We start from the raw sequence: 26,238 nt of genomic DNA, 5'->3' as shown, positions 1-26,238 counted from the left end.
CCTGATTGCTTAACGTGGAGGTTAAGCAATCAGCAGAGAGATATTTGTGACAGAAGTCAAACAGTAGTTGTGTAACACTTTTGTGTAACTGACCACTAAAAGCTCTTTAACAATCATGTGAACTTAAAAGTAGTGTTCTCCAAAATCCAAAAAGGGTTAGCCTACTGGATAAAGTTTACTCCAACTTTAACCCTCTGGGGTCAACGGACGCGCTGACATGTCCAAATCACATGACCAGTTTTAGACGACCTAGGAACGAGATGCAGCCACCCTCCATTTAACTTGTGTTGAAAGTGTAGATTTCAAACTATGTAATGTGCATTGGAGCTTCTTTCCTTTTTGTATTGGTGACATTGTTTTATTAGTGCTGCTTTTTGGTCTCTGGTTGTCTGTTTCACACGTTAGTCACACTGTTAGGCTACGTCCACACGAGCCCGGATAGATGTGAAAACGGCGTTTTCGTCCACACTCGTTTTCAAAGAGTTGCACTAAAACTGCCGAAAACGCTGATGTTGCTGTTCCATGCAGGCGTGAAACGCAAGAAGACTCGACCTGCGTCATTTCCCTCTGCCGTTTATTTACATTTCAGCTCTCTGAAACGTGGCGGCGAAATGGCAAGACAAGGCACCGAATTCTTGGTTTAAGTGGTCACATGACTGAAAACTGAAAACTGATCATATGACCAACACGCGTCATCGTTTTCGAAAGTCTGCGTTTTCAAAACGCTGCATTTTTCCTTCGGGAAAAACGCCGTCTCAGTGTGGACGGGAGGCCATAACGGAGAGAAAACGATGTGTTTTCAAACCAAGACGCATTATTGTGGACGTAGCCTCAGACACATGGTGGGGTCTGGTGAGGAAATGGGGACATTCACACAGGAAGCCTGGCACCAGGTGAGGAACAATCCACAGGTTTTGAAGTCTTTCGTTCGTCTTTGAGGACGGGGGGTGGAGCAAGGGGATCGACCGCTGTAAGAGGTGACGAGGGACTGTGAAGTCTTCCTTTGGGGAAGACCAAAGGTGTAAAACAGGTGTAATGCCTTTTGTTTCGTAGAAGGTATTTAAACCCAGGGCTGTGCTGGGGTTGGGGGAGAGACTGTGCTGGTAAAAAGGATGATTTGTTATATATGGCTGAGCCTGCACGCTCCATCCCTGCTGTTTTAGGTATTCTGGGGAACTTCGCTCGTTTTCAGGTTATAAATTAATTTTGGGGAAAAGTGAGTGTTTTCCCGTTAATACAGCAGCATGTCAACTTCAACAGTCCGATCTACCCTTTCGTCTCAGTCCATCGGGGTTTAAATACTTAGAGAACGAGTCACGTTCTCTCTGGCCTTAAATCAGCTAATTTGACTCCACTTATATCAAGGATTACACCTGATATTCAAAGATGGGGTAATCTCCCCCTTTCTTTAATTGGTAAGATTAATGTTGTTAAAATGAACATTTTACCAAAAGTTTTATTTTTATTTCAGTTTTGCTGAAACATTTTTTTGTTTCACTGGCCATCCTCCTCTGGTCCTCTAAGTGACAACCATTTGTTTCCCCTTCACTCTTGGACTCGACGTTCTCAGTGTGGTGTGACAAGAGTATAAAACAGTTCAAACATTTATATGTGGATGGTGTTTTCAATAGTTTTCCCAATTTGTCTTCTCGTTACGATCTCCCTATTACCCATTTGTTTCGCTATTTTCAAATTTGAAATTTTGTTGCCAAGTGTTTCCCAAATTTCCCGTCTTTACCTCCAGAACAGCAGTGGGAAACTACGCTATCATTTATTCCTCATCACAGAGGAACCATTTCAAAACTCTATGATACTATCCTGTGTTTTAGTAACCACTCTAATGTTAAGCTTAAGTGTACATGGGAAGGAGAACTAGGAATTCAAATACATGAGGAGTCTTGGGAACAGGCTACAGCGAGGGTACGGTCTTCCACCTCCTGCGCTCGTCTTGGACTTATTCAATTTAAGGTCTTACACAGGGTGCATTTCTCTAAGTCTAGACTTCCTGAGTTGTATCCAGAAGTGGAAAATAAATGTGATAAATGCCACGGCTCTCCTTGTCACCTTAGCCACAGGTTTTCTCTGTCCTGAGCTGGAAGCTTTCTGGACTGGGCATGTTCCTGTTATATCAGCTGTTCTTGGCTTAACTCTTCATCCCTGTCCTCTGATTGCTGTGTTCAGGATCCCTGATGGCTCACTTACACTTGACTCTACACAAACGGATATCATAGCTCTTTGTTTCAGAGTGTGTGTTTGTTTAGTTGTTTCTTTCATACAGAAGTATATTTACTTAGGAAAATGAAGAAAGGTTAATTGTATTTCAGTAAGTGCAAGTTCTGTTGTTTTCTTTTTTTAATAAAAATATTTGCAAAAAGAGCTTCCTCACTGTTCAGCTGAGATAAGCTTCACACTTCTGCTGCATGATGACAAAGTTAAACACTCGTTGTGTAACACAAGTTTGGCAAACAACAATTTTTTTTGCAACTATTGACCTAAAAATGCAACCAAGGATTTTTTTTATAACCATTGAAAATGATTTACAGAACAATCAGCTGTTCTGTATCAAATACGACGCCACACAAATGAGTTTGTATGAGACGGAGGAGCCCATCACCGCCTGACCCCTGCAGAGGCTCCATATTATACCCCGTATGTCAAACCGAGTGACATAAGTGACAAAACGATTTATGACCTAGGAAGTAATAAAGGAAGTAATAAAACAGCAGTCACAAAAGTATGATATTAATAAAATTGTGATATTGATAAAGTTATGATATTTCATAACTCGTTAATTTTCAATAATTCCAAAAAATATATGATCATGCAAAAGAAGAACAGAATTTTTACCCAAGTTTTTCTAAACTTTTTAGCCAATAAAAGTTTAGTTTTGATGGCCACAAAAATGCCGTCTGTTTATGGGCCCGTGCTGGTCCACCTGTGTGTTTGTGTGAAAATGTGTTAAACCACAGTGAAGTCCTTAGTTCAACTTGTGCTTTTGTAACAGTGAGTATGGTGAGAGCTAGAGGCTGAATGCCCCAATGGAAAACTTTATTACATTTGATTTGCATTTGTTTAATCCGAACTAGGAAATTCAAAATCAAAGTCACAAACTCTCATGATCCCAAAGCCCCGAGCAGAAGCTCACAGCGTCTCCCACCTAACCCCAAGCCTTAGACAATCCCCCCCGTGCTCGTCCAAGATCACAGCACTCCTGACCCCCGTACCATAGCTTTCTAGGGTCTCCCCTCTATCCCCAACACCTTATGCAAGTTAACAGGGACCTCCCCTGAAGAAACCCTTGGGCATCTTCACAGGATCCTTTTTCTCAGGTAGTAACAAGTAAATGAACTTTTTTTTTTTTAAATTATTTGAATATATATGAGTGCTTGTGTATAAATACACAAACAATACACATATGCTTTCAATTGTCTAATTTAAGTGATGTAGGGAGCTCTGTTTGGAAATTCAGTTAATGCTAGAAATGTGTTTTGGAGTTTGCACGTGCTTTGTCTCTAGGGGCCACCGTAAATATACTTTTATTACACTCCACATAAAATGAATCATATAATACAAAAACCAACTATTCACATTTCAACTTTTAACTATTTAAATTTTCAGCTTTTTCCTTTTAAACAAATTTAAAGTGAAACAACACAAAACACTGCAAACCACAACACAATTAAATATAAATTAAAATATGAAAACAACATCGAAAGGAGCCAGTTGAGGTGGTTCGGGCATCTGACAAGGATGCCTCCTGGGCGCCTCCTGGGTGAGGTGTTCCGGGCATGTCCCACCGGGGGGAGGCCCCGGGGCAGACCCAGGACACGCTGGAGAGATTATATCTTTCGGCTGGCCTGGGAACGCCTTGGTGTTCCCCCGGATAAGCTGAAGGAGGTGGCTGGGGAGAGGGAGGTCTGGGCTTCTCTGCTTAGGCTGCTGCCCCCGCGACCCGGCCTCGGATAAAGCGGATGAAGATGGATGGATGGATGGAAAACAAAAAGAAGATGCACATTCTCTGTCATATGGGCCTGCATGAATAAACTTTCTGAATCCTTTATCATCCGCAACTGAAAATAGTTGTGGATGATTACTATACCTTTCTAATGTGACGTTGTTGTCCCTGGCTCTCTCTCTCCCTCTCTCCCTCCCGCTCTGTTCCTGTGCTACTGCGAGTGTAACTACCGCCCCTCCCCCCTCTGCCCAGCGCAAAGCACAAAGCTCGCGTGCAGAGTGAAGCGGGAAAAAAGTGCGAGAAAGAGGGTGAGAGAAAGAAAGAAAAAAAACCCCACGCCTCGTGTCGTTCATGTCAAAGATCGGCTCTTAGAGCCGTTTCGTTCACGACCGACACATCACTAGAAGCCTGCCAACATTTCCCAGGAGGATGATGATGTGGTGGACATGGGCCATGGTTTGTTGTAGGATGAGCAGAGAGCCCAGTGTCGGTCCAATGTGCCACTGCTGCCGTGCTGGTCATCCACTATGACGCCTCTCTTTTTCCGTTTCACCGTACAGCTGAGAAGCTGCAGGTGGACTGGCCCTCTCCTCCCCCAGCTCAGAAACTGTTGCGGTTCACCAGTTCTCCCACCGGAGCCCACGATGGCCAAAAACTGCCTTCCTATGTTCCCACACTTTGTCTCAGAGCTAACAGCATCATGGAGCAAACTGCTGTCTACCTGCGTCACTGTACGCGGCTATGGACAGTACATGAAGTTGGATGGTGCTGAAGAGCCTAGCTTAGCTAGCCCCCCCCATGGAGCCGTCTCTGGCTGTTTCTCTGGGCCCGTCCCATAACCATGGTGGCCCCGCAACTCTGCTGTCCAAGCACTGCAGATTCTCTGCGTCGCAGCTGGAGAACATTTATCAGGCTCAGGCCGGCACCGCCCATGTCATGACCTCCGCCACCATGCCTCAGACATACCAGGTGACGTTTGGATCGCTGGTTCCTGATCACAGCCCACTAAGACCTCTTCTTAATGAGGTCAGAGTTGCCGGATTACATCCCAGACAGGGACAGGGCTGTGTATCTGGATGAACCAGTGTCTCAAAATCAATCACTCGAAACCGTCCAGAATAGATTCGATCTGAGGACAGAAGCTCTGTGAGACATCATCCCCAGTCAGGCGAAGCCCAACCCCACAGCTCGCTAACACAGGCCCGCTGCTCCTCTGCCGACCAGCAAGAGATCGACGCCCACTGCAGGAGTGGGAGCACATCTTCCGGTTCGACTTCCGCTGATCGATCAGTGATCAGCGTGTAACACAGTAAATGTTTGCAGTGCAGGAAACTGACATCAGACAGCATCACTGACCACAGACTCACAGAGATGAAGACTACAGATGAAGATACATCTGTGATGTCATCGCTGTCTCTGTCCTGATATATTGATTACTGATTGACTGTCAGAGCTTCGTGTTAAACACAAAAATAACAAACTAACATAAATCTGAGATTCAGGTGCAGCTGAGGGGAGGAGTCAGAGAAATCACCTGCCATCTCAGAGTCTGTTACCATGGTGACTGACTCAGAGTTGAAGTTGGAGGACATTTCAATAACATCTTTGATGGACAAATGGATAAATGGCCACGTGGTTTACATAACAGAACAAACTCTGATCTCACTGATATCTGGAGAGAGAAATATCTTGATGAGAACGCGAACAAAACTCCCATTAGTTCCTCAACCTAGAAAAACATCACTGCACCATTAACGCTATAAGTTAAACATCAGTGTGGTTGTTACTGAGGACCGAAACAGCCAATGTCTGATCCAACTTCTATAAACAACTTTACAGATCCAGTTTCTCACAGGCAGATTCCTTCCTGACCTCCATTCCTACTGAGACATTAAATAATAGTTATGTGATTCAACTATCGCAGCGGGAGGTGCTGAGCACTATTAATCTTCTCAAAAATAACAAATCACCAGGAACAGACGGTCTAACTGAAGAGTTTTCTAAGGTTTTTGCTGCTGAGCTGGGCCTGTTTTTGTGGAAAGTCTTGATGAGGGAAGTCTTCCACCCACTATGACTCAGGGACCGCCCACTCTCATTCCCAAACCCAATAAAGACCGTTTACTTCCAGATAATTGGCGCCTATTTGTCTGCTCAATAATGATTATAAGACTTTTGCTCTAATTTCAGCAAAGAGGCTCAAAATGGATTTCCCTCATAGATGAACACAATCAGGTTTTATGGCTTACAGACAAATAACCAACAGTATCAGATCAGTGCTGGATGTTTTAGACTACTGTCAACTTTTTGATGACAGTGGATTCATGTTATTTTTAGATCTTTCTGAACACTGTGGACCAGCAGTTCATTTTACAGTCCTTACATACAGGGAGTGCAGAATTATTAGGCAAGTTGTATTTTTGAGGAATAATTTTATTATTGAACAACAACCATGTTCTCAATGAACCCAAAAACTCATTAATATCAAAGCTGAATGTTTTTGGAAGTAGTTTTTAGTTTGTTTTTAGTTTTAGCTATTTTAGGGGGATATCTGTGTGTGCAGGTGACTATTACTGTGCATAATTATTAGGCAACTTAACAAAAAACAAATATATACCCATTTCAATGATTTATTTTTACCAGTGAAACCAATATAACATCTCCACATTCACAAATATACATTTCTGACATTCAAAAACAAAACAAAAACAAATCAGCGACCAATATAGCCACCTTTCTTTGCAAGGACACTCAAAAGCCTGCCATCCATGGATTCTGTCAGTGTTTTGATCTGTTCACCATCAACATTGCGTGCAGCAGCAACCACAGCCTCCCAGACACTGTTCAGAGAGGTGTACTGTTTTCCCTCCTTGTAAATCTCACATTTGATGATGGACCACAGGTTCTCAATGGGGTTCAGATCAGGTGAACAAGGAGGCCATGTCATTAGTTTTTCTTCTTTTATACCCTTTCTTGCCAGCCACGCTGTGGAGTACTTGGACGCGTGTGATGGAGCATTGTCCTGCATGAAAATCATGTTTTTCTTGAAGGATGCAGACTTCTTCCTGTACCACTGCTTGAAGAAGGTGTCTTCCAGAAACTGGCAGTAGGACTGGGAGTTGAGCTTGACTCCATCCTCAACCCGAAAAGGCCCCACAAGCTCATCTTTGATGATACCAGCCCAAACCAGTACTCCACCTCCACCTTGCTGGCGTCTGAGTGGGACTGGAGCTCTCTGCCCTTTACCAATCCAGCCACGGGCCCATCCATCTGGCCCATCAAGACTCACTCTCATTTCATCAGTCCATAAAACCTTAGAAAAATCAGTCTTGAGATATTTCTTGGCCCAGTCTTGACGTTTCAGCTTGTGTGTCTTGTTCAGTGGTGGTCGTCTTTCAGCCTTTCTTACCTTGGCCATGTCTCTGAGTATTGCACACCTTGTGCTTTTGGGCACTCCAGTGATGTTGCAGCTCTGAAATATGGCCAAACTGGTGGCAAGTGGCATCTTGGCAGCTGCACGCTTGACTTTTCTCAGTTGTTTTGTGTCTTGGTTTTTCCACACGCTTCTTGCGACCCTGTTGACTATTTTGAATGAAACGCTTGATTGTTCGATGATCACGCTTCAGAAGCTTTGCAATTTTAAGACTGCTGCATCCCTCTGCAAGATATCTCACTATTTTTGACTTTTCTGAGCCTGTCAAGTCCTTCTTTTGACCCATTTTGCCAAAGGAAAGGAAGTTGCCTAATAATTATGCACACCTGATATAGGGTGTTGATGTCATTAGACCACACCCCTTCTCATTACAGAGATGCACATCACCTAATATGCTTAATTGGTAGTAGGCTTTCGAGCCTATACAGCTTGGAGTAAGACAACATGCATGAAGAGGATGATGTGGACAAAATACTCATTTGCCTAATAATTCTGCACTCCCTGTAAACTTGGCTTTTGTTCATCCACAGAGACTCTACAGAAACAGCTCAGAGACACTAACGGTGGAACTAAATTTGATCAACAGGCATCAGACAAGGATGGTCTGCTTCTCTGTACCTCTTTTTACCATCCGTCCAACTCTTAGCAGACCACATCAGATCTCATAGGTGTCTCACTGCTGGACAGAAATCTGATCATCACTCAGCTGCCTGATGGTCCTGTTTTTCTGATGAATGAAAACCAAGCAGCTCTGGAAGCAGTGAAAGTGTTCTCTGGAGCTTCTGGCTTACGTCTGAATATTAACGAGTGTGAACCTAAGGCTGTCAAGGAATGTTCCAGTACATCTATTTGTAATATACAAGTTAAAAATGATGTGGAATAATAATTACCAAGGATCAGCAAAGAAGGACATCCTTAAATCTGGAACCTATCCTCCAGAAAACTCAAAGTAGACTAAAGCAGAGTCTCAGAGAGATCTCTCCTTAGTTCTGCTCACCAAAGCAGAGGGAATCTCACCATGAACAATAGCAGCTCTGTCTCTGCATGTGGAGAAAAAACTCTTAAATGATGCTCTTTACCTTCGTGTGGAGAAATAAGACTCATTATGTTCTCATGAGTGTATATGATAAAGGTGATCTAAACTTTACGGATTTTAGCACTTTAAACAACAAATTTAAGATTTAAATATAACACATTAATTCAAACAGTACATTCAATCATCACAAAACCAAAAAAAGCAATTAAAACTGTAGAAGCCTGCATGAGGTTCGACCTCGCTCTGTAGTCTCTTATCGCCCCCTAGTGGTTAAACAATCCTGCTCTACTTCTACTGCACTTTGTAGATGATTAATTTAATTTTATTTATTTATGTTTAATGTTTCTTTTTTCTTCTCCACTAAAGCAACAACATTCATGAGTCTCATTAAATATGGTAAAACTTGTGAACACGATGTAAAAAAAAAGACTCAGACTTGAAGTTAACTCTGGAAGAGAGAGAAAGAAGAGGAAGTCAAAATCAGAGGACACCGGGCCACTCTCCAAAATAAAAGTATGTCTCAGCAGGTGGGAATCAATAAATAATAAGAAGCAGTCAATAAAACTGAAAGATAAAAATGGAAAATAAAATAGACTAAATAAAAATAAAATATATACAAAATGAACAAAAGTGGCGAAAATTAACACTAGAACGAGTAAATAAAAATAAACAGACTAAAAATGAAAAGATATGTACAAAATAATTAAGTTAAAAATATGTAAAAGTAAAATAATTGAATAAGAAAAATAGAAAACATAAAAAGCTCCACAGTAGAGACCACAGTGGAATAAAGGAGCGTTCAGAAAGAGGCGGGATTTTGTGCGCAGCCGTACAAACAGCGATGCGCTCTGTGACGTGTAATAGCGTGAGTGCGCCACAGGATGGAGCTATACCCACACGGTGTGAGCGTGTCTGATGGACTTCCGGTGTTCGTGTGAAGCCGTGAGCTCAGGATTCCTTTCAGAATAAAAGCACACACAAAGACAGAAAACGGGTGCAGGACCACAGGTGTGACTCGCCCCTCCTCTCTCCACAGGTGATAACGAGATAAACTGATGAGAAGCGCAGTGACGTCAAACTGAAACACGCTGACGTGTTTATGAAAGTTTCAGGTGTAAAAACGTCAGAGCGCGTGCGCCACTGCGGCTCCGAGCTTTGATCTTTGGTTTCCTTCAAACCTGTAAGTAAAATCAGAGAGTGCGCAGGCGCAGCGAGAGGATTCCCTGCTGCTCACCGCGTGAGGTCGTTTCAGGAGAAAAACTGCTCAGAACAAACAGGATGGTATTTACAAATTTAAAATATTCATAAATAAATAAAATCAGTCTTTCAAACAGCAGCTTGGAATCTTTATTGATTATGAACACAAACATTCAGATCACAAAAGAATCGATTTAAATTAAAAAAACAATAAAAAATCATCCTGAAGAAATTCTGTCCTCACTCTTGCCTCCCTTTAGGGGGCGCCACAACCAGCCACCTGCCTACATCTGCTCCTAACACAGCCTCCTCCTCTGTCACTCCAACCCTCTGCATCCTTCATCCATGAACCTCCTCTGAGCTCCTCCTCCGTCCACTGCAGCGGGAAAAATAAGCACTGAGCACGTGCAGAAAAGTCTCAACATCAGTGATTAGAATGAGTCCTGCTGCTCGGTGCAGATTGGCATCAGCTGATTCAGTCCCACCTGATGGCCTCGTAAAGGTGCGTCATCACCAGCGTGTCACACAGAAACATCTCGTGATGGGTGAAACCGTGAGCTCTCTCCAGACCTTCAAACTTTATTTAAAACATGCTGAAGCTTCCAGTGAGACTGTCGGGCCACAGTTCATCATCATTTAATCGTAAACCATCAGGTGCACCTCACAAGGTTTCACACAGGAGTGAAAAGGACAGAAACACCTGGACCAGCAGGTGTGACTGTTTGAAGCAGGGCTGTACACCCGCTCACCTCCACGACTCCAACGCTGAAGAAAACGTTTGCTGAACAGCTTTTAGACGAGCCTGTGAAAGAATACAGACTGATCACATGACACCAACACTGATCACACCGTGTTAGGAGGTCAAAGGGTGTGGTGTATCACCCCAAAAACACCAACAGGGAGGTTTGGAGGTGGGAGCGTGATGGGGGGGGCTGTTTGTCAGTGTACGGCACCGTGAAGCTCGAGACGTTAAATCTGCTGCCGTCTCCCGGGATGATGAAGAAACGAGACGATGATCAAACACAGCCGTGAAACTCTCAGCTGCTTTCAGAGACACAAAATAAAGCTGTTGGGATGGCCCAGCCAATCAGCTCACCTTAATCCACCTGACACATAGAACGAAGGTCAGAGTTCATAGATGGGCCCACAGAACCTTCAGGACGGGCCAGAATCCCACCTGAGCTGTGCAAGAGCTGTCATCAGCAACAAAGGCTGAGACAAAGTATTCAGTGCACTTCAATAAGTGGGTTTGTGCTTCTTTTACCTGCTGCATATCCACCCTTCCTCGTCTGCACATGCTCAGACCGTCTCAGCCTCTCTGACTCTGAGCCGTCCACAAAGACTCAGTGAAGCTCCTCCTGACCTTCTCTGAACGTCTCCACCAACATCTGTAGAGCTCTTTGTCAGCACGGAGCCACACGGCTGCTCTCTTAGCTCAGCTTCAAAAACTCCTTCTCACATCATCATCAGCTTCACCCTCTGTAGCTCCTACAGCTCTGCACATCAGCACCTGTACACTTCGTCTCCATCCCTCCTCATCCTCTCACTCTCCAGTTAAACAGTTTAAAGTGCCCTCGATGCCTCGCTGCTCGTTACCAGTCCCTTTCTCCTTCCTCACATCCAGCTCTCAGTGAGCCTTTTCCTGTGAGGTACACCAGTACTCCTCCCCTTCTTCGGCTTATGACTATCCCACATGTTCTTTAGATTACTGAAATAATTAAGTAAAACAAAAAACAAACAAACCGACAATATAACTGGAAAATAAAGACTTAAAAAAATCCTGAAATGAAGGAAAAGGAAAGGAAAAGATCAAATAAACACAAAATAATTTGTAAATGTAAATTATAATTGTAATAAATAGGTAAACTAACAGGGCTCATGTCACGTGTTGTGATTTGATTACGTTGTCTGTATTTGATTTTTAAGGCATTTTAATTTGTCCATTATTGGCAGTTTGTGTCCTCCATACATTTCCCTCCTCGGGGCGGTCACCATCTTGTTCTGTCTGAACTCTTTGATTCGGTCTGTTGGTGACGTCAGACAAAGAGTAAATCTGGTCTGTTATTGGCAGATTTCCTGAAAAGAGGCGGGAGCAGAGTTTGTAGTGAGCGCTGATTGGCCGGCGGGTCCGTCGGTCAGTGCTCGTGCGTGTGGCGTCTGTGGGTCAGGTTGATGGAGCGCTGTGGAGGAGAAACACGGTGAAGGTGCTGCGAGCAGCGGAAACTTTTCTGTGTCCCTCCGCTTCGTGTTTTTCCTTCGTCCCGCCTTTTTCGGCTCTTTTTCACTCACTTTACTTTCTTTTTTCAAACTTCACGGCGGTTTCTCCAGTTTACGGTCCCAGTGGTGTCTCCCTGGCAACACGATCAACTGTCCTGCGAAGTTTGGGTCGGTGTTTTTACCTTCAGCGGAAAAAAGCTGCTCGTTCACGCGCTGAGCTAACGGAACCGAGCCGGGACCGACGGGAGCGCGAGCAGAGGCTCTCCCGGTACTTTTTTGGTTCCGTTTCCGTTCGTGTGGCTCGGACCGGCTCTTAGTCGCGAGACAATAGTGAGGGAGAGAAAGAGAGAGGGAGCTCGCGCTGGTGGCGGGGAGGGGTGTCGATGCCTCGCGGCGCTTTGTTCTATCCGCTGTGGAGACCTCCCGCGTGCCCGCCGCGGATACCCGCCGATCGATCGGAGTATTGATGACCGAGCAGAGCCATGGACGTCACCCTGTCCGAGCTGCTGGGCGCGTTCATGGAGTCCCCCCTGGTGGTGTGGGTGAGTGCACGCGCACACACACAGCTGTGAGGTTTGCTGCCCACGCGCTGCACACGTCAGGTGTATCACACACACACACACACACACACACACACACACACACACACACACACACACACACACACACACATTGATTTTGGGGAGTGAGCGGCTGGCGGAGCTTCTGGTTGGTGTTTGTGGGACTTTCCAGGTGTTACACAGAAAAGTTCACGCGCTGTTCTCCAGAGCACATTTTAATCTGAAAGAGTTTGAAGGACTTCTGGTCAGTCTGAGCTTCAGGGGTGGTTTGAGTTCCTGAAGGAGCTGCAGAGACCAGGAGAAGCTTCCGGATGTTTCACCTGAGCTCACCTCATCACACCTTTAACAGAAACACACAGAGCACAAACCAAGCGCTCAGCATCTCTGAGAATCAGCACAGACAGAGCAGATGTGCACGTGGACCAGAACCAGGACCAGGATTGAAACCAGGAACAGGACCCAGAGCTGGACCTGGAAATTTACAGCCAAGTTTTAGGAATTAAAAACTGAAAGTTTCCAGAAAAAATTCAGACAGATACTAATAATCCAGCATGAAGCCAACTCTGCAGACATGTTTGGATCTGGATCAGAACCAGGGTCTGGATCTGGTCCTGGGGTTCCTTGAACCCTTGGATGTGTCGGCGAAAGTGTCCCTGTGTCACTTTCCCACCGTGTCACCTCCTGATCCGAGTTCCTGTCCAGCACAGACGGGCACAATGGTTGGCTGAGCCGGCGGGTCAACAGGAAATGAGGTCACAGGGAAGCAGGAACAGTCCGGTGGAACCAGACTGACTGTTGGAAATCCTTCACGGCTTCATGAAGCTCCAGATGTTTCAGCGGTGATGGTTTGGGCTGTTCTCAGGTCAGTGATGGAGAAATGGAAACACCTGGACGTCAGCAGAAGCTGCAGATGTGCTTCAGCCCTCGCAGATGCTCCAGTGACCCGTGCATGTGCACTGATGCCTCTGTGGGAGGGTCTTCTTACAGCCAATCACGTATCTGATTCACTTCATCAGCTGACAGAGAAACATGTTTGTGATTGATGTGTAAAAACTCGATTGGTCGATCATTTCCTGTGTTGGATGTTTCAGGAGCTGTGGGGGTGTCGTTAACACTAAAGTGTTTGCTCCTGATATCCTGGAACATTATTAAAGCAGATGCAAATTTAAGTTGGACTACATTAAACTGAAAAACGGTTCATGGTGATGTTATCGCCGTGGTGATGATGTTCCTCTGATGGCTCCAGATGTTTGGACTGGAATCATCTCTGAAGCTTTTTGGAGGCAGGTCAGAGACTGGGATGGCGAGCGGTAGTGGTGGGCGGATCGATCCAAATATCGATAGTATCGATCCCAAGTCGGGATCGGTATTGGATCGATACTAGCCTGGTTAGATCGATTCTTTACTTTGAGTTCTGTTTGCTACGCTGTGCTTTCGGCAAAAACGAAACAGCCAGGTTGCTGGACTAGCCGCTCCTGTGTCAGCGGAGAGCAGGCACACTTTCCTCCCCCCGCCCCCCCTCTCTTATGTTTCGGTGTTGCGCTGACACGTCATGTGACTTAGACACTTTGGGGGTTATTAAGTTGTTTACATATTAATTATATTTTTACCAATTGTTTTTGTTGTTGAGAATTTTAATTGTAATTTTCGTTTTATAGTTTATCAACACTATTTGTTTTAATTTGTTTACTGGTTTTAATTTGTTTACTGGTTACTGGTCTGGCTGCAGCTCTCCCGCTGCAGCCGTACACATCACCACCACCAAACCTGCAGCGGCATCGCAGAACACGCCCTGCCACATACCCCCATCGCCCACTTCACCCCACCCCGCGAGCAGGCAAGGGAATCGGCCTGGACCATCGGCACCCCATGCCCCGGCCCAGCGACGGGGAAGTGTCCACTCTGGCGGTCGCCCGTTCCTCCAGCGGAGGCCTGATGGCCACCCATATGGCAAGCAGAGGCGGCGGAGCAGGAGTGGAAGTGAGCCGGGGCTCAGAAGCAGCTGGGCAGACGGCCGGCACGTAGGACCATGCAGCCTGCGTGCCAAAGCGGACAGCATGCCGCCCTCAGGCAGGACCCCCGCGCACCTCGACCTCCATCTCCAGCTTGGCAGGTCCCGCTGGCGTGCCAGCCTCCGGCTCACCCCGAGCCGCGCGCTGTCCCACCCTTACAGTGATCACCCGGTTGCTGTAACAGTAGCCTACATTCAACGGCTGCAGCCCTCCTGCTGCCAGCTGTACACATCAACACCAAAAACAACAACAGCACAAGCAGCGCACAGGTTTTAAGCCGGTGAGGCATGATTGTAGATGCAGTGAAGGTGAGTCCACCTCATCTGCAGCAGCATCGCAGACCACGGCCCGCCACAATAATAAAGCATTTTTTATTTAATTATAAATAAATTATTTCTCCTAATTATGTCCTGGGTTTTAAGTAATTAATAATACAAAAGGAAAAATCACAAAAAACACTTAGGGTCATGAAAATTAATTGCGATTTAGCAATTCAATGAGGCATCCACCTGATTTATTGAAAAGTATCGGTATCGGTATTGGTATCGGCGATACTGGCCCGTATTTACTTGGTATCGGATCAATACCAAAATATGCAGTATCGCACACCACTAGCGAGCGGAGCTGTCAGCTGCTTACTATCTGTGGCGCTTCCTGTTGAGCTGTCGGCTCAGCCAACCATTGTCCCGTGGGCGGAAACTCGGATCAGGAGGTGACAGGGTGGGAAAGTGACACAGGGACACTTTCACCGACACATCCAAGGGTTCAAGGAACTAGAGCTGGGCGATATATCGAGTTTTTAAAAAAAAATATCGATATATTTTTATACGAGATGTGACAATATCCTTTATATCGATATAGTCTGTGTTACGTTATAATTATACTTGTGGAGCCGCAAGTTTGCCTCTCTTTCGTCCACTTTTGTCTCTACGCAACGTTACTCGACCTCGCCTCTCCTTCACTGAACACAACTCCCCCTCCTCCCCATCGCTTCACGTGCAGGCAGCGACAAGATGGACACGGCAAATCTCCGTTAACGAGTTACTGCGCATCGCCCCGTGCGTGGGGCTGGACGGCGTCAACGTGTTAACGAGCTAACCACGCTAACGCCATGCACGGCCTGAAATCCTTTCATTTTCTCAAAAGTTGACTGCGCGCCTTTTGTATGAATTCTGGTTGTGCTTGATGACCGCGAACCGATTTTATGTGATACACAGCGCTCAGCAATCTGTCAAAAATGTTTTAATACGACTTTGGTAAGCTATGGAGCTGCACCGCTTGATGGATTGTCGGAGCATTACGGCTACCGAGGAGCCTCACGGAGTGATACGTACTGTGCTTCAACGTAATATTACCGTATTGTGTGTATAAGGACCATAAATGGCTCCTGTTCAGAGACATGGTTACGAAGCGGATTTCAAACTCCAGGCTGTCAGTCACGCAGTAGAAGTTGGGAACAGAGCAGCTGTGAAATCTGTCTTTGTTATTATGCTCAGCGTCTGTTAGTTTACATTTTGACTGCACAATTGTGAGCTCTTTGTTATGCACAAAACAACATAGTTTTCTTTTATTTATAGAGCATCATTATTTAATAAATGCTCATAATTTATTTTTGAGTAGTTTTTTCCATGTACATCTATGCTGTATGTTAATAAAAGTGCCTGTGTGACATCTGGGACACAGCTTTGACTAAGAACTCTCTTTTTGTTCTTACTTTATGGCTTTAAAAAAATATCGAGATATGAATTTTGGGTCATATCGCCCAGCTGTACAAGGAACCCTGCAGGAACCTCAGGACCCGCCCTGGTTCTGATCCAGATCCTGATCCTGGTTCTGATCCTAAACCCAAGGCCTGAGCTGGATTTAACCTCAGGTTTCCTGAGCCCGGGGGAGGCCACGTGCTCCCACCACAGCAGACTGTGGTTTGGCTTCCAGCAGAGCCTCAGTGAGCGCGTGCAGGGCGTTCCTCGCCATTACCCGAGTGAGTAATGCTTAAAAAAAACATGGAGTCCACTCATTCAAGCCGGCTTGTCTCCGTGAGTCTGCACGCTGTCATTTAAACTCTGAGCCGCCGCCACAGCCGAGGTCATGTGACATTAGAGCCGCTGTTTAATGTGTCACAGCACCATGACCTTTGACCCTGCTCAGCCTGGCTGCAGGCATAAAAATGTCTCAAACTGGAGAAGACGAGAACAAACTGCTGTTTAATACCAACGCGATCATAAGAGACTCCAGGAGAACAAAGTGCACGTCACAGGAACCTGCTCGGGACGCCCTCCTCGGGCCCAGGCGGAGAGCTCGGCTCTTTAGATATGACCTAAACCCCGTCAGCCTCCACTTCCTGCTCACTGAGTCACATGGTCACATCCAATAACCAGTCTAATTATGACATTTGTGTTTCTCCGTGTCTGAGCTGTTCTCCTCATTAAAAGTGAAACGATTTCCTCGCAGTCAGCGTCAGAGGCTTTTATGACCATGGTTTCAGAGGCCCCTCCCCCGCACACACACCCCATCTCCACCACAGAAAGGTGGCGATTAACAGAGGAGCAGAGATTCCAAACTGTGCCGTCCTTCAGCCCGGTGTTTAGATTACAGCTGAGGATGATGATGATGATGATGTAAAGATGACAGGCAGCCTGAGAGCAGCGACAGCACTTGGGAAGCTGCGTGCCCAGGTGTGAACAGGTGGTTCCAACATGGAAAATGGGAAATATTTTATTTTTATTCCTTGTTACTTGACTTGTTTTGCTGCTGGTGGAACGGCTCATTTAAATGAGCCAGAAAAGCATAAAAGGGAGCAAAGTTTGAGCTCTTAAACTCAGACCGGAGTTTATCCTCATTTCAAGCTCACCTCTGTGTTTTTCATAGTTTGGCTCTGAATTTGATTTAAAGTTTTTTTTTAAATGTGAAATCTTTTAAAGCTGCAGACAGTTGATGTTCTGATTCTGTCCTCAGGTGCGGACGCTGGGCCCGCTGGGGTCAGGTGACGACGCCGGCTCAGACGAGCGACTCAGCATGTTCATGGAGCTGGTGGACGGCGTCTTCCTGCACAAGATCATGACACACATGTAGGTGGCAGCGAGCGCGTTCATTTGCATGAGTCAGTCAAAACTGCCGAGTGTTTCTGGTGGTTTTTGCCTGTGTGTGTGTGTGTGTGTGTGTGTGTGTGTGTGAGTACATAAGGGGGGTAAGAGAGGTAATCCTGTGTTTCCTGTGTGTGTCTGTGCGAGTGTATTTGTGCGACCACATCCTGAGTTTCAGGTTCAGACTTCACAGCCAGATGTGCTGCTCGGTGCTGAGGCGCTTCACAGAGTTGTCGTCGTCTGCAGCCTCAGAACACAGCTCAGGTCAGCTAGACTGAGATCCAGGAATTAGACCGAGCCGTGTGTGATGGGCAGAGGCTTGTAGGCTGTGAGTGTTCAGGAGGAAGAGTAGAAGCATCGATCAGAGAGCAGGTGCAGCGCCTCAGCACGCCTCAGTGACTCGTACTTTCACTGCAGCCGTCACCAGCCGAGGTGCTCATGCAGGCTGACTAATATCAGGACTGATTTTCAGCGTGCAGGCTGATCCACTCGTTAGAAAACCCTGACAGGCTGAATCGTGGTTAAAGTTCACTTATTGACAGCAGCTGCAGGAGCTGATCGCAGCCGTGACTGGAAGGAGAGATGCAGTTAAAACCAGACAGCACGGCTGCACACACTCATTCAGACGAGCCCAGCTCACGTCTGACAGGATGTCCAGAGGTGGTGCAGCCGGGTGGTGTTATGTAATGATGGCAGGAAATCGACTTTTCAGTATCTGCCTTTCAAACCTGAAACATTTAGTCTTGTTTCCCCGCGGAGCTGCAAGGAGGAGTGTGTTTGTGGAGCAGTGAGGAGGTGCACATGGGGCTGGTTACTGGGTTTACTGGTTTGTGTTTCTGGGATTTATTGAAATTAAAAAGCGAAAACAGCACCCTTCAAGTCCCCCGGTCTGATAATCCTCTGTGTGGGACGCCCCCCTGACCCCGATCACACCACATGTTCATGTTAGTTATTGTTGTCGGTTATTGTCCTCAGGAACGACGATAATCGCGCTATTGTTCTCCACGGCGAGGGTCGGCTGGGCCGAGGGGGGGCGGTCGGGACCTGCCGGGGCTTCATGGGAAACTGGGTTACAGAGGAGCAGTGAGGAGTATGAAAGGAGACGTTAGAGAGTCGGAGGAGCAGTCGGCTGTTAAATCACTGAGTTCTCCACAGAAACCTGCAGCTAGTTTAACGAGGCCTGCGGAGCTGGCTGAGAGTCGCACTGGAGACGGTTTAATGTCGTGGAAAAAATGAGCTCACAGTTCAGAGCGAGCTGCTGAGAGACGCCGGAGTCAGTGAGGTTGGAGCTTCAGTTATGAAAGAAGCTCGTTCCCCTCTTTGTTTATACCCTGAATGTGTCAGTGTGGATGGACGCTGCTCGTTTCCAGCTCCTCGTTTTTATTCTTCTACTCTGTCAGAGCAGCTTTGCATGACTCACCGCTCAGAATAATCCTCCTTTATCTGATAGTGGCCCTCAGCGCCTCTCACTGCATCCTCTGTCTGAAAAAAGCTCTCTAAGCCTCTCCCTCTTTAAGAACATGTTCTTCTGATTGGCTGCCAGCAGGTGGGTGGGGCAGTTAGCCCCTCCTTGTGACATCATCCAGATCTAAGTGTGTAAAAAGCTGTGATAAACAGCATGTTTGGAGCAGTCTGCAGAGAGCCTTGTCCCGCCTCTGATGCACTCTGATTGGACGGCTGAGTGAGAGGTGACCTTAAACTTCTTTTAAGGTGTCTGCCGCCTGACAAGATCTGCTGGAGGAAAGCCGAGGTGGTGGGACAGAGACACCTGCAGAAAGCTCAGTCTGAGTGAACTGACTGTAAACACTGAGCCGAGTACTTGATTACTCTGACGGAAAACACGACATTTAAATCAGCATTTAATCAGTTAAACCTGATTCTCTGTGAGGGTTTAATGAATAATCACATGTGAAGTCCTCGCTGTGAGACCGGCCCAGCCATCTCCACGCATCACACTGACATGATGACAGCGACAGGAGGTCAGAAGGACGGACAGCGGGACACACCCCCTATTGACATGCTAATCAGGCATCCATGCAGGGAAATGCCTGCGCCATGGTTACCCGAACCTGGTGTGTGTGTGTGTGTGTGTGTGTGTGTGTGTGTGCGTGTGTGTGTGTGTGTGTGAGATGATCTTTGTCCCAAACAGCCACAAACGTCAGCCTCAGCGCTCCTCTGCTGTGTTTATTTGTCTCCATAGCGACCCGAGCCCCACCAATCAGAGGCTGAACAAGAACGTGAACAATGATGTGTCGCTGCGCCTTCACAACCTGACAGTCCTCACCAGACACATCAGGACGTACTACCAGGTACACACACACACACGGTGATTTATTGATGAGTCCCAGCAGGAAGTGATGCAGGAAGTGATGCAGGGTGTGCGTTCACTGGAAGCAGCTGATCTAGAGTGTTGACCTTTCAGCACTGCTTCATCGGTGTGCATGCTGACAGGTGAGGTTTACCTGTGTCAGAGCAGCAGTGGCGGCTGAACGAGGACACGGAGTGTGTGTGTGTGTGTGAAGTACAGCCCTGCGTGTGTGTTTTCTATAAATCAGAGATAAGCAGCTCAGATGGAGCTGATTTGGCTGAACGGCTTCACATCCTGCATACATTCTCGCACACACACACACACACACACACACACTCACACACACACTTCCTGTGTGTCGTCTGGATTATGTGACTGTATTTTTTCCGAGAGCTGTTAACATTGTTGAAACTGAAGTTTTATTTTTGAGTTTTTGCTTTTATTACAGAGGATTGTTGTTGGTTTTTGACTGTGTGTGTGTGTGTGTGAGAGAGAGAGAGAGAGAGTGTGTGTGTGTGTGTGTGTGTGTGTGAGGCCATCAGTTGCTCGCCTATGAAAACAATGCAGAATACGCGACTGCAGCAGGTCTGTAATGATTTGATTCCCGGCCTTCGTGGCTCGTTTATCCCGTGGCTCATCACAGGAAGTGGAAGCACCTGTGTGACTGTGCAGACCTGCTAAAATAACTTCTGCCAGGAAGCAGCAGACACGTTTGCATCCTACAGGCTCCAAACTAGACCTGAGCAACCTCCTTTGGCTCCTCTGGAGGGACCACGGTGTTCCCAAACCCTCAGAGAGATCTCTCCAGCTGACCCAGGGTCTGCCCTGGGGTGTCCTAAAGAAAGGAGCAGGAAGTGCTGTGAGGTCCTGAAAGCTCTGAACCAGAAAGCCTCTGCTAATATACAGTCAGGTTTCAGGTCCTCGAGTATTAAATATAATACAGCTGGAACTGATTATTGGGAGTTTGTCATGAACACACATGCATCATCTGCATAAGCTGATGTCTCTGGCTGTGACCTGCAGGTCTGTGGGTGACGGCGCACCTGTTTGTCTGTTTTCAGACTGAAGCTGCTGATGGAAACGTTACTGTTGGTCTGTTTTTAGCTGCTGGCTGAACACAAAGAGGCTGTTTGTGAAACAGCAGCGACTGAGCGATCAGAGCTGCTCATTTTCATACAGCCGTCTCAGCACTGAGCTTACTGAGGATCAGCTTCCATCGTTCTCTGTGACACACACGGAGCAGAGGTTTGGGAAGCTCCACATACAGTGAAGTGTCCCATCGATGATACCCTCCTTAGTGTTTCAGGCCCGGCAAGTTTCTATTTCCCTGGTCTGCAGGTTGAAAACAATAAAAGCAGCAGCTGCAGGTGCTGTTTGAAGGGTTTGGTCAGATCTGGTTCTGAGATCAGGGTCAGGTCTGGGTCTCTGGCCGGTCTTAGATGCTGACGGGTGTTTAGGATGAGCTGATGTTTGCAGTGAGATCGTGCTGTGTGACCTCCATCTGTCCACAGGAAGTGTTTCAGATGTCATGGTGCCGATGGACTTTTGTGAGTTTTAATAAAGTTTTGGTGTTTGAATAGTGAATGACCACCAAGAGGCCACGCCCCCAACAAACACTTTACTTTTATTGTGAGATGGATTTCATTTTTAACTTTGTGCTAATTGGACCGTTTATGAAGTTGTGTCTGGATTTGTGCGCTCTTTGTGACCTCAGCAGTTCTACTTCCTGTAAGGAGAAAACGGCGATGGAGGTGTGGCCACGGTCATCTGCTGGTCTTTGGTCCAGGTTAATAAACGAGGCCTGAAACACTTCAAAGCTGTCGATTCATAGATTTCTGTTCCCTTTAAACAGCTGAAGGAAGAAATAAAAACAAAACATTTACTGAATAAATTAAACGAAACCCACAAAAACACGACAAAATTATTATGAATGAATCAAATCCCATAAAAGCAGTTTGATGTGTGTGTGTCTGTGTGTGTGTCTGTGTGTGTGTCTGTGTCTGTGTGTGTCTGTCTGTGTCTGTGTGTGTCTGTGTGTGTGTCTTTGGGCAGGACGGAGTTAATCTGCTGCCTTTTAAAACATTTTTTAAAAATCTGAGCACAAACACACCTCAGATGATAATATGAAGTTAGCAAGCTTTAGAGAGCAGGATCAGCTGCAGCACACACAGCTGTTCATGTGGGGCTGGGCGTCAGCTTTCTCCTAATTAGATGAAGTCCCAGCAGATGCAGCCTGGCCTGCTGAGTCGTGTGTGTGTGTGTGTGTGTGTGTGTGTGTGTGTGTGTGTGTGTGTGTGTGTGTGTGTGTGTGTAGCTCGGTAAGCTGATATCTGGAGCTCTGCTCTCTCACCTGTGTCTTTGCTGTTTCTCTGCCTGACTGTGTCCACAGTTACTGATCTGTTTATCAATAAAAAATGAATCAGTGAAAATACAAAGACGACTCTTTGTGTCTGAAACTGGTTCAAAGGTTAAGGTCCTCTCACCCTGAGAGGTCATTTATGTACAGGTACAGGTGACCTCCTCGCAGTCAGCTGATATTTATGTGCTTTAACTTCAGTGCATTTCATGAGGCCTTGTGTTTTCAGCAGATCTCCAAGTTTCTCATGGCTGAAACATGAGGACTAAAGTGTCACCTGAGTCACCTGCAGCAGTTTGATGTCTGTGACGTAGAGCAGAAAGCAGCTGCTGCCTGATCTTTGACCTGTTTCTGATCATTTGCTACAGGAAACCTCACAAAGTGCATTCTGGGTAAAGTTTAAAGCCTCGTATCAGCCTGTGGGAGAGGTGCGTGCTCAGAGCGAGTGGGAGCACATGAAAGGTCTCCTTTTACCTGCATCCACAGACCAGGATCATCTCTGTCTCAGAGTCAATGCTGTGAATGCAGCTAATGGCTGTGAAAAGGAGGAGCCGATCACATGGATCAATCACCTAATCAGGAGCTGAATCAGCTCTGCTCTGTTTTTATGAGAAACGTGTTTCCAGCCTGGTACACAAACTGTTTATCATGTCATACCAGCTGTACAGGAGAGAGCGTTTCTGTAACTCACCTGCATTGTTAGGGGCGTGGCCTCTGATTGACAGGTAGCTGCTAACTGAACCTCTGGACTGTGTGCTGCTGTGGTGCTTCCTGTGTGCGATCACATCGGCTTTATTAATGTTTTATGTGGTCTGAAGTCAGAGTCCATCCTGGACTAAATTTGGACCTCAGCCTAGTTTCAAAGGTCACGACCTGTAAACAGCCGGTGGGAGAGCGTGACGCCTCTGAAGTGTGAGGCTGTGGTGACCGAAGTAACATAAGCAGCCCTCCTCCCCCTCCTCCTCCCCCTCCTCCCCGCTCACTTTACCCTCCTCGGTTACCGTGGGAACTCCAGAACAAAGGCCTCAGCCTACAGTCTGGGATGTTTGGAACTCCGTATCCTCTGCCCTACTTTATACACACACACACACACACACACACACACACACACACACACACACACACACACAGCTTTTCCTGACAGTAGCAATAAAACACTGACAAAGTGTCTGAGCAGGCTGGGTGTGTGTCTGTGGGTGTGTGTGTGTGTGTGTGTGTGTAAGGTCGGGCTGCAGGGTAACCAGAGGGCAGTTTCTGATTGTTATCTACTTTTGTGTGCACGCTGTATGTGTTTTGGTAATTTGTGTGTGTGTGTTTGTGTTTTCTCAGACTGTCATCTGGTGAGAGACACGCTCACGTTAACGTGTGAAAACAAACAAAAGTCGCTTTTTTCTTTGTTTACCTCCAGCGAGTATGGAGGACCAAAACTGCCAACTTAAAAATAATGAGTTTAAAATTAAACAAAAATGCTAAAAGTTAAAAACTCAGTAAGTGAACAAAGATTCCAGTAAATATAAAAAGTGTAAATATTTTATTTTGAAATGTTATTTATGTTAAATTTAATCATTTATGCAGTATTTTTAAATTAATTTTGAAAAACTTTTTTTTTAATGAATCTATCAAATATAAGAAATATTATTGCTAATATTTTAAGGTTCTTTATGAAACTTGTTATTTTTTACTCTTTTTTTTTTAACGTATAAACTTTTTTCATCAGTTTTTTCTATTGTTTTTATTTATTTTGTGTTTGTGCTTTTGTCTCAGTATTTATCTTCTCACTGTGTTTTCTTTTTACATTTGCTCGTTATTTTTCAGTTTCACTATGCAAATGATGGCCATCACTCGAAGCGTGTCATGAGCTCAACGAATAAACTTATTAAAAAAAAAAAAACTACATTTAAATGGAAAATGAAAAAATTTTTAATTATATATTAAATTTAATGAAATAAATAATTTTTATATATATTAAATATATAAAAATAAATGATAGATGACATATTAAATGGCTGCATTTTGGGTGTTTTGGGCTGATTATTTATTTTTAAATGTATGTTTTGGTCCTCCGTACAGTGATCCTGCCATAAAGTGTTTCAGTGAAGTAAGCTGAAGCATTTAATTTGTTCCTGGTGAGAAACAAACTAATTAACCAGACTAGTTTTTACCTCTTTTTCTCCTGTCAGATTAATCAGATTAATTTTAGTATTTTATAGTGACGCTGCGTTTAAACGACAGCATGAGGAAACAGACTTCTGAGCTTCACGGGGTGTGCAGACAGTTTCGGGTCGTCGTTAGAAATGAGCTGTGATGCTGTGTTACTGTTTTAAAGCGACTGTCGGTCTCAGAGTTTTGTTTGAGGATGTCTCCTTTGTTCACGAGGTTAAACTTCACGCTCCGCTGAGCTTCCTCCGGTCTTTACTGTCGCGCTGCAGCGTCTGATGGTGGTTTTCTCTCTTCAGTTTCTGTAGTAAACTTGTTCTGCAGCTCCAGCAGCACTGAGACTTTGTGGAGCTTTTATTTTCCGCTGCATCGAGCACTTTTTCCGTCCCGCTGAGGTCTGTGGCCTGACGTCAGCCCGCGGACTCTGCTGGCACGTTTCATTGAAGTCTGGTCTGTGCTTCGCATTTTAAATTGGTGAGAATTTGCTGGAACGCAGACGCCGGCGGCCCGGGAGAAGTCGGCTCTCTCGTTAGCAGCCACCGTTTCATTGATCTGGGATTAGAAACGTGAGCCCAGTGTGTCAGCGGGCCGAGGATTGAGGCCTGTTAAATGGGTCAGTGCTGCCGGCTGCATTGATCTCATGTCAGAGATCCTGCTGGGGACGAGATCGTGATTAGAGTTCAGACTCTCACGGCTGAAACGTTTCAATCAGACTGCAGCCACAATGTGTTTGTGTGTTTTTATTCATGTGTGTATTTAACGGGGACGATGCTTTGAGCTGGATGTCAGTAGGATCAGCAAGCACGACTTGCAGATTTGTTCCTGGTGTAACTTGTAAACTTGAGCTTTATGAAAACAGACAGAAGCTCACGCTGCCTTACAGACAGATGGTGGCCTGGTTGGCTCTCGTGTTACCTGTACAGACCAGTGTAACGTTACCTGCAGGCACCTCAACGCTATAGCACAGCTGACAGTGTGTGTGTGTGTGTGTGTGTGTGTGTGTGTGTGTGTGTGTGTGTGTGTGAGTGAGACACCTACTGTACCTCTGGTCATTATCAGCTCCTGCAGCTCAGGTTACCTGTGGTGTGCCTCAAACTCAGATATATTCAGATATACCTCCCCCTGACCCCTGGTGACCCCAAAGTCCTACCTGTTGATTTAAACCGTGATCTTAAGTTTCTGTAACTGTGCCGCCACAGAGGTGGAGGTGATCCCAGCTACTGAGGCTGCGTAACAGCGGAGAACCAACAGCTAACCAGGTCCACTGATAACAAACAGATAACTCGACCCCAAGCGACGCTACATGTAATGATGTAATCAGTGATGCACATTCCTGACCAAAAGTACAAAAATGGACTTTTCTCTGGAAGCTCAGAGACACCTCGGACTGTCTCTGCCACAGATGTGGAGTCATGTGACCTGCTGTTTATTTGTTTTAAAGAGGTTTCTTCCTGAAATGTCGTCTCCCTCCACGCTTTACTGTCGAGCGCCTGGCCTCCATGTTTTCTTCTCCTTCTTCTTCTGTTGTAGCTGCCTGCTGTCACACCACGCATCGACAGACTCCACCTGCGGACCATCTTGATCGTCTCCTTTACAGGAAACTGAAACCAAAGTCGGAGCTGATGCAGGGGCATGGGAACCTTTCTGAATTTCCCGTGCACTTCATCTTCTCCATGTGCTTCTGCAACAGCTGCAGGTTCTGGTTCTGGTCTAGGATCTGTGGACCAGAACCAGGACCATCGTATCAGCTGCAGGCCGACATGTGAACATGGAAATGCTCAGTTCTTTCTTTCAGAGCTGCAGCCGTGAAAACGGCTCAGAGCATCGAGATAAACGATTCAAACTTTTTAAACTTGGCTTTAATTTTCCACTTTTCCTGAAACGTTGGTGGATTTTAGGCTCAGCTCTGACATGTTCCCGCACACGC

At 45.9% G+C, this 26,238-nt stretch overlaps 1 protein-coding gene across 5 annotated transcripts in view; it reads left to right on the top strand.

Annotated features, from left to right (window-relative positions):
- Positions 1-761: 761 nt before the first annotated feature.
- Positions 762-26,238, top strand: part of ccdc88c (coiled-coil domain containing 88C) — a 53,405-nt gene continuing 27,928 nt past the window's right edge. For 2 of the 5 annotated variants that reach the window (XR_005609308.1, XM_039603036.1), the window contains exons 1-3: positions 762-893; positions 17,363-17,475; positions 19,691-19,799. Coding sequence is in view for 4 of the 5 variants with exons in the window: in XM_039603036.1 (XP_039458970.1) it covers positions 792-893; positions 17,363-17,475; positions 19,691-19,799 (324 nt within the window). In the remaining variant the exon portion in view is untranslated. Of the gene's footprint in view, positions 894-11,568; positions 12,378-17,362; positions 17,476-19,690; positions 19,800-26,238 lie in introns of those variants that run through there. The other 3 variants (XM_039603034.1, XM_039603033.1, XM_039603035.1) reach the window with 2 other exon arrangements.

The sequence above is a fragment of the Oreochromis aureus genome, linkage group 19 (assembly GCF_013358895.1).
Source record: "Oreochromis aureus strain Israel breed Guangdong linkage group 19, ZZ_aureus, whole genome shotgun sequence".
Lineage (NCBI taxonomy): Eukaryota > Metazoa > Chordata > Actinopteri > Cichliformes > Cichlidae > Oreochromis > Oreochromis aureus.
The sequence above is the reverse complement of the archived record's forward strand: the minus strand, read 5'-3'. Positions and strand labels throughout refer to the sequence as shown.